General features: G+C 37.8%; 1 protein-coding gene across 1 annotated transcript in view; it reads right to left on the minus strand.

Moving 5' to 3' along the window:
* LOC109934008 (CARD- and ANK-containing Inflammasome Adaptor Protein) overlaps nucleotides 1-372 on the minus strand; it is a 2,747-nt gene extending 2,375 nt beyond the window's left edge. Inside the window, exon 1 of the mRNA XM_048602087.1 lies at nucleotides 2-372. Within this exon, the coding sequence (XP_048458044.1) occupies nucleotides 2-372 (371 nt within the window). The remainder of the gene's footprint in view (nucleotide 1) is intronic.
* Between the last annotated feature and the right edge of the window lie 9,262 nt (nucleotides 373-9,634).

Raw genomic sequence — 9,634 nt, forward strand, 5'->3', positions numbered from 1 at the left:
CTTATCCCTTTCCAAAAGGTATCCCACTAACTGCCTCTTGGCATTTCCAAAGCTGCTGGACACATTACTGACATAGCTTCTGATGTAATTATACAGAGCTGGTTCCAAATACTTGAGACAAGGATAGAAGAACATTCTGCAGGCTCTCTCACCACAACAAACCAACATATCCAGAACTCTGGAATTCTTTTCCTCCCGTGTCTTGTAATTCAACACAGCAATTCTCTTATCTGGTGAAATGATACGATTCTCAACCAACCAGTCCAGAAGATTATCTGTATTGATAATTCCTGCTATCAGTTCTTTTTTCTTGCTCTGTAAAACCTCAATTGCATATGGATTTGTATACATACCTGTACTGTTTATGAGCATTACAGCAAATCAAAACACGTACTGATTAAGATGTAGGTTGATTGGCAGCAGAAAACTTTATCTTCTTATAAATATTCAAATCTTGAAGCAATTAAAGTATCTGCATTTTGTTAAATATGCAAAGTTCTTTCCATAGCTGAAAGTCAATCATCATTAAATTGACATAACTTAGCGTTAGTGGAGTCTTCAGAGGCTAGCAAGATTGCACCTTGAATAAAATGAATCCTAATCCCCGAATGAATCTTTTGCTGTCCCACCACAGCATAGCAACAAGGCTGGTCGCATTATGCCAACACAATGATGATATCAAAAACTTTGGCAAACATGTTACATTTGGCCAGAACAATAAATGTTGAGAGATTCAATCAAATCTCAAGCATAAAGCTATCAAAAAAGTCATTTTTCTCTGCAGAAAGCCAAACCTTGTGTTTGTCATTCAGTAATCTGATCTAAGCTGTCTATCATGAGACGTCGAAATCTGCAGCTTAGCTACTGTTGCCTGGAGTCTGTCAGGTGTTTGTGTTAAGAGGCAACCACACAACCAATACCAGGAAAAACCTTCTACAATCTGTGAAGTATGCATTTGAATCTATTGGTGTGCATCATTCCTAACTAATATTTGCAGTTGTGCAACTTGCTTCCTTTAAGAGCGACAAGTAGTTAACTCTGCCTAGTACATATCTTGATTTAAAAAAGTAACCTGCAATAAAATATCTATACAACAAGCTCTCCAAATGTGTTTGCCAAGGGAGACTAAATTAACTGACTAAGTAAACAGTTTACAAAAAAAAACCCATTGAAATATCATACCATACTGAATGCAATGTTTTTAAGATATGAAAAGGTTTGTTGTAGTGAAAGCTAAGTTATTGTTTGTGTGGAACTGGAGTAAAGAACTAGAGACCATAATTATAAGCTTGAGAAAACTGACCATGATTGAAAGCTCACATTTTTATATGGATTTGTATACATGAGGAATTTAATTCTACCAGAAAATGCTGTTTCAGAATCCATGAATTTGTTTTTTAGGAAGGATTTGAAATACTTTCAAGTGCTTGAGTGTGAAGTTGATTGCACAGTTGTGTTGATACTATTCATCTATTAATGGTGATCATTTTAACCTAATCCACAGGCTGGGAACCCAGAAGATTGGATGAAATGCTGATGGGTGGGTTATCAAACAACATGACATCTATTCCTGTAAGTTTCCTGATAGGTTACATTAAATTTTCTCCCAATCTTAAGACTCAACTGGGGTAGAGGTGTTACAGATAGCTTCAATGCTCTTGAAGGGGGAATTGACAGGCAAAATCAGCCAAAGGTTCTGCTCCTGATTTTCAAACAATGGCAACAGCTGAGATGTGGATGTCTGGCGAGATAAAGGTTCACATAAAATCAATGCAAAGTACTGCAGATGCTGGAGATCAGAAATATAAAAAAAAAGTGCTGGAGAAACTCAGCTGTTCTGGCAGTGTCTGTGGTATAGGTTCATACCTGGTTTGATGCAACACTTTAGTCTCACTCCCTATCAATGGTTGAGACTCACAAGTCAGTCCTCCAGCACCAGGGAGTATTTTCAACAGAAAGAAGGGAAATTGAAAGCAGGAAAGATTATTGAAACAAGAAATTGAAAAATTCCAGGTTAAAGAGATCATGGAAGAATAGAAGTGTGCAGTTGGAAAAATTAAATCGCACACATATAGCCCTAGGATATAGATGTAATAAGCAATTTTGATCTTTTTCTTCTCCAATCCATTTTAACTGTTGTACCATAATATGTCCTTAAAATCACCAGGTGTAATTGGTTGTAAAATAGCCACAGATTGACAGACACAATTTAAAATTGCAGGTCAGTGTTGGGGAGCTGGAAGCCAAAGTGTGCAAATGTGTTGATAGATGAACAGGACTTGGTTGCAGACGAGGAGGGGCAGAAGAATTTTTGATGAGTTGGAATTTACAGGAAAGGATAGGATATCTGCCAGGAGAACATTAATCAGGCCTGGTAAACATAAGATGAACACTGTGTGACATTACGGTATCAATGTCCTGCAACAACACGAACTTAGTAATCATTTAAATGGATGGATAGTTGGTGTAGTTAACATGCATTGTAAAGGAAGACTGATGATAAGTCACATTTTATAACATGCTCCTTGGTAACCTTGCATAGGCTCGTAAGTTTTTTTTCCGCAGCTGAAGAAATAATGCTCTCTTTCACTTACTGTAAAATATTTATTACAGTATTTTGAGGATGTATCTATAGGTACAGTGACCCAAAAATTGAAGTCGTTTGAAAACTGATCATTTTTATAATGTTTTTTGTATCTATTTTAATTGAGTAAAATAACTTGAAAAAAAACCTATCCAAACATTTTAGATGCTGCGTTGGCACAGCAAAGCACCAAAGAAGTTACCATTTCACTGATTGCACACCCATCTATTTCCACCCTCAGAGTGACCCTTAACCCCACCTGACCAAGTTTGGCTTGAACCACCTGACCCATATTATTTGAATTCTAATAAGGCTTAAAGCCTTAAAGATGTTGTTAATTTTGAGACCCTATTCCTGTATAGCCTTAAAAAAAAAGAGGAATCAATAGATGTAGTATACTTGGATTTCCAAAAGACATTTGATAGGTTGCTACATGAAAAGTTAATATGCTAGATTAGATTTATTCCTGGAGGAGACAAATGTTAGAGCACAGAAGCTGCTGTCCTGGAATGTGTCCCTAGCTCTTTATTCATTTTTTTAAAAAAATTCATTAATGGGATGAGAGCATCGCTGGCTAGGCAGCATTTATTGCTTATCCCTAATTGCCCAGAGGGCAGTTCAGAGTCAACCACATTGCTGTGGGTCTAGAGTCACATGTAGGCCAGACCAGGTAAGGATGGCAGTTTCCTTCCCTAAAGGACATTAGTGAATCAGATGGGTTTTTCTGACAATTGACAATGGATTCATGGTTATCATTAGATTCTTAATTCCAGATATTTTATTGCATTCAAAGTTCACCATCTGCCGTGGCAGGATTTGATCCTGGGTGCCCAGAGCATTATCAAGGTCTCTGGATTAACCGTCCAGCAATAATACCACTAAACCATCACCTCCCCCAGATGGTGTTGTTTCAATGATATGGGATAAGCAGCTTGATGCTCCATTGGTGCTGAGACAGGGTAGTTAATGGGTGTCAGCCATATGGCTGAAGCAGTGGAAACTGTGAAGCAACTTTCAATGCATGATAGATGAAGGGTTTATTTTTGAGCAAACACTCCCATACTGGGAGCACAGATCATTGGCAGTCCAAACTCTGAGACTTATTCATTCAAATGAATCAAAATCAAGGATTGAAAACATGCTAAAGCTGAGGCTTCAAGGGCTAAGACACAGTTCAGTTAGGCAATGTCACAGTGATAGTGTCACAGCAAATTTTTCAGTGGTACAATGCATTGAACCAGCTGCGGGGAGAAAATTTTCCCTTCTAATTTAGCAATCAGTGATTTTGTTGTTTTTCAGTTACAATGCATCCTTTCCATTAGCAGAGACACTTCCATCCTGAATCACTGTTAACCACTATCATTTTGAACTCTGTAGGTTCCCTTCTGCAATTTTCTTTACTGAAATCACTAAGACAGCGATATCTTGTCCCAGTGCCTATTCATCATGTGTGACCCCAATGAATTTGAACAGGTTAACTGATCATTGGAAAACATCACAGACAAGCCTGATCTTGCATGTTCCAACAGCAGTCACCATATGATAATCAGAAATATTGAGATAACTTATTTTTGTTGAAGTGGTAGTAGGTTCTTCTATCATTGCTGGACTTGAGAGGGGAGAAATCAAAGAATAGAATCATCAAATAGTGGCAAGTAGGAGGCCATTAAGCCCATCATGCCTGTACTAGAAAATCGGGCAGCATTCTCACTCCTGACTGCTTCGCTTTCCTGTGGAAAGTATACTTGCATGGGTGCTTGATAAAACCAGAAAGATGTTTTGGTTCTTTTCAACATTCCTAGTCTTTGCTAATGCATTAAGAATGGTGACATGAGGGTTGTCAGACTGAGTGAATAATACACATTAGAATTAGACAAACTAGATCTCAGTTCAAATTAATCCTTCCGGGGGAAGGGTGAAAACTGATTGGGGTGGTAAGGTATAAATAAATCTAGTGATCTCCATATCAGAGAAGTGTGGATTTTTACAAGAGCTATGTCTACAATAGTGGGATTTTTGACTAAAAATAAGGTCAACCTGCCAGGAAACGCTCAGCTGCAACAGGTACGTGGAATGGGAAGCATATTGGCAGAGATAATCGCATGCAGGTGCAGTGGGTGGGAAAGTAGACAAACAGTGTGTAGCACTTGGGAGAGATAGTAGGAACTGCCGATGCTGGAGAATCTACGATAACAAGGTGTAGAGCTGGATGAACACAGCAGGCCAAATTTATTTATTTCAGAATCCCCTTCCCCTCCCCCATTTCTGAAGAAGGGTCTCGACCCGAAACGTCAGCTTTCCTGCTCCTCTGATGCTGCTTGGCCTGCTGTGTTCATCCAGCTCTACACCTTGTTATCTGTAGCACTTAGGATTTCTGTTTCTGAGCAGGCAGGAATGGTTTTCTTGATGGACCATTTGGAGATTACCAAGCAACTACCTAAAGGGAAAAACCAGTTCAAAAAAAAACAGTTGGACTTGAAAATGAACATACCGGTCATACTGGTCCTTCATTTTTGACGTACAAGAGAGTCAGACCAGTATATCTCATTTCTTTTTATTCATTCACAGCATGTGGTGTCGCTTACTAAACCAGCATTTCCTGTCTATCCCTAGTTGTCTTTGTGAAGATGGTGGTGAGCTACGTCTTGAACCACTGCATTTGGGGTGTAGATAAACTCACATTGCGGTTAGGGAGAGAGTTCTGGATTTTGACCCATTCAATTTAACTGGTTTTGATGCAATGATCCAAAGAGGAACACAATCACATAGGATTAGTTATATTACTAGGCGACAGGAAGGGGAAACAAACAAAAAAAAAACAGAAACTAGAGAGAATGATAGAAATAGAAAAAAGACATCAGTAATCTTTCCAATAGAAGGGAATGAAACATCACACAGTATTCAAACTAATTTATCTTCTTTCTTAATGGATGCTGTTATTTCCAGATTGATGGAGGAGGTTCTGCTCTGCAAAGTCATAAAAATCGATAAACCTAACAGTTTTTAGATTATAGCTGAAAACTAGACAATGATGAAGATGATGTCAGGTTACTGTTGATGGTCAATTTAAATTTCTGCAAATCAAAGAATTATTTTTGCATTTAACTTTTATATTTTGTTGCAATCAAAGTCTTTTGGAATACCGCGGCTTTCACGATTGTAATAACGTTGCATTACCACTGGGGGTCAGTAGTGCTTCAAGAACAGGATATTTGCGAAGATAGAGGCCTGACCAATTTACTGCATAACTGATGGTAAGTTGAGATATAATTAGACATTGACAGATGGTATACTTATCATACAACACTAAGAAATATTGCAAATTTCAGTAACTGAAACTATTAAGCAATTGGCTTCTTTCTTTCAAAAATGAATTTATAGATTAAACTATGATACTTAGGATGAGGGAATTCAGAATTCACCTTATCAAAGACCAATCCAAATACAAATACTTTAAAAAGCATTGAGAATAGCTTCAGGGGTTTAAAGTAAGAACAGAGTACTAATCAGTAATAACCAATGCAAATCGGGATTTTTTTTTTACTTACTGTGAGGACAGTGCAACCAGTGTCGAATAAGATTATCTAAACTGTGGAAAATAATCACATTTTCAGATGTGATTTATGTCCACCAAAGAAACAAGATTGAAGGAGATTCTCTGCTGCAATGGTAAAACATACTGTTGCAAGGGTAATTTGAATATCTGGACCTTTGGTATTTCAAAATACTACTAAAGGAAGTGGAAACCTGAAAATGCAGGTCTCTAAAAGACTAAAAATACTGTACAAAAATAAGAATTAATTTCATTTTTGGTTTTGCTTGGAGAGAGAGAAAGAGATAGGGAGAATATGAAAGTGTTGTGTGGGAAGTACTCTCCTCCAATGTCATTTCCTTTTTCATTTAAGCATTTTTAAGGCTACCAATGCTGAATTATTTAGTCACAAGTCTACCAATCTGATCATCAAAACAAGTTAGTTTTCATCAGTGACAGTTGTTGGAATATGGAACAAATTGCACATAAATATCTTAGGTTTCAGATGTCAACCTCCTAGCTGCAACATGGTATTAAGATGACTATAAAAGTTGTATATGCATGCTGGTATCCAACTTTAGATATGAATGGCTGTGACAATTGGTAAACTTATGCTTGTTTACATAGATCTTAGGCATATCACATTTCACAAACATCTTTGGTCCTCAAGTCCACCCATTGACTCTCACAGCTAGTGCTTCTGACAATTGAGGTGAATCAAAAAATCAGAACAGAGACTTCATTTACCTCCTGTCAATGCGGCTTTCTTCCAACTGGTGCTTTTACCTGGATCTCCATTGTTTGGATGTAGCCAAGGCTAAACAGAGAAAGAGCCATTGGTTGCTGAACCAGAATTATTGGATTAAATGTTAGGCCATGAGAAGCATTGGCAATCCAACAAGTTTTTGTTTACCTTTTACTGTTCCAGCAGCCACCACATTAGGGAGCTGTGTCTCCATTTTACAGCCTCCAGATGTGTCTATACCCCTAATATATAAAATGAAGCATTAAAGATCTAAATAAACTGAATTAAAAGTTCAAACAGACTTCAATGACTAAATGTTTCTGCAGTTTTGTATTTTTGTATTAATATCTGGAATTGAATTAATAATAGTTTACAACTTTTCATCAATACTTTTAATACCAGAGAATTATCATTTTGAGATAAGGGTAAAGGAGCTTATAAATCACTTCTGATGATATTAATGTCCAAACACATTTGTGTGATATTCCTCAGTCCCAGTTTATTGTAGGAGTTAACCAATTATTTCAAGTGGGAGGAATGCCACCTCTAAAAACAAGGTACTGAGGAATGTCAGACAGCCATAATAAACACTTGTTCGCTAATATCATCAACAGGGATTTCAGCCAGAGTTGCCATCAATAAACTATTTTTAGTCTTACATGGCATGCTTACTCTCTCAGTGTTTCAGTAGTTAAATACATTGGCTGTTATGTTGAGCAAAGCAGACCATACCTGCCCCAGGTTTGAATGCTGGCCTGAGCTATTCTTAGCCAAGATGTGGAGGTGCTGGTATTGGACTGTTCTCAGCCAAGACAGCTTTTAGTTTGTGTGCATGTGTGTTAGTGGAAGGAATAGTAAACACCCAGGGTTTCTATACTAGACCATTTTTTAATCTGGAAAATGTCTGTATATATTTGAAGCAGCAGCTGCTAATGTTACATCTCTCCCAGTTTTGATGTACTGAAGCCAGTAAAATTCCGAGAGAGTTAAAATTGGCAGCCGACCCATTTTACAGTATTGCAAAGAAGCAAATAAACCGTGCCTATGGATATCTGGTGGGTACAGAATCCTGCTTAGTTGTGGTAACTCTTGATCTGTTAAAGAATAACCTCTTGGGAAAAGGACTCAAAGTTAACCATGAAAATGTAACCCAGTTTGTGTGAGTGCTTTCAGGAGAGAGATATAGAAAGTTGCAAAATAAGAGGAGGAAGATGGGGATCTTGCTCTTTTAAAAAACTCACAAACACATAACTTTTTAGTCATTATTTTCACCATTTTCTGAAAAACAATCTATTCTCTTAAGAAATAAATAGAAAAGGAACAATTAATTTTTCATTTGGAGAGGACTTCCCTTCCTCATCCTTGTAGAGCTAGAACACTGGGAGCTAGTTTATTTCCACTGTGTTGTTTAAGGTTTCTACTGGAGAGTTTGTCAAGCACCTCCTTCTTGAGAAAGCAGGCATTGTTTGTTTAAACTGCAATAATTTGATGAATTAAACAATGAAGATTGTTTTTCTTTGTGTTCTTCACTTGTACTGATAAAAGTAAAGTGACATCTTTAATAAGTTCAGATATTCTGTTATATTCAATTATCATGGTAAAAGTTACGAACAATGATAATAAGCGGGTTATGATAGCCCACAGACAATGCCAGCCTCGGACACCCAGCCTGATTACTCAAACTTCAGTGGTTTGACCTTTTATGGCCTTGTTGTAATAAACCCAGCTCTTCAACTCAATTGTTAGCAGTATGCTGTGAGCCTTGGAAGAATACTTTTAAAAATCTAACTTTGTATCTTGGGAGAGTTCCAGTAAACAAGCCATTCACATCAAACAAGTTTTTTTCTCTGGCAACGTAATATTTTCGTCATATTGAAAAGATCAGTATTGAGGTTAAAACATTAGCATAGAGCTAATGATTCACTTAATTATCAATACTCTCACATAACCTCTATCATTGTCTCCTGAAAGAGACAAAGGAGGAAGCATCTCTCAGTTTGTTTGAGTTGAGAAATGTAACTGCACCCTGTAACTGAAATGCATTCGCCAAGAACCCCAGGTAACATCCAGATTTGGGGCTTTTACTGCTGCACTGTATATGGACCACAGAACAACTCATAATCCTTTCTTCTCTGCCATTGACAATGACCTTCATATTTATTTTAAACAAAAACAGAAATTGCTGGAGAAATTTGGCAGGTCTGGCAGCATCTGAGAAGAGAAATCAGAGCTAACATTTCGGCACAAGTGACTCTTCCTCAGAAAATTTATCTTAAATTAACCTGTTCAGACCTGTTATGACCTACTTTGGCAGGTGGGACTTGAACCCAAATATTTCAGCATTGAGACAGGGAACTACCACTATGCCACATAGTCTCTAGCCCGAGTCATACGTTATCCTCAGTTGGCCATACATGTTTTTAAAACAATATGCAATTTTCCTCTCAGTGGGTATGAGTTCAATGGTTCGTAAGATTTTCATGTGCAGACCTTATTAGAAACAGACAGCAAGCTTCCCACAGCAGTGAGTTTGTGTGTGTGTGTGTTTGTGAGTGAGAGAGAGAGAGTCGGGTGTGTGAGATATGAGTAAAAGTGTGAGTGTGTCTCAGAGATGGGTGTGTGTGTGAAAGAGATGTTAGTGTGTGTGAGACAGACACGTGAATGTGTATGTGTATGTGTGAGAGAGAGAGAGAGACGGGTGAGCATGTATGTGGGGGTGTGTGTGTGAGAGAGAGAGACGGGTGAGCGTGTATGTGGGTGTATGTGTGAGAGA

Source organism: Rhincodon typus, chromosome 10 (genome assembly GCF_021869965.1).
Source record: "Rhincodon typus isolate 14 chromosome 10, sRhiTyp1.1, whole genome shotgun sequence".
Taxonomy (NCBI): domain Eukaryota; kingdom Metazoa; phylum Chordata; class Chondrichthyes; order Orectolobiformes; family Rhincodontidae; genus Rhincodon; species Rhincodon typus.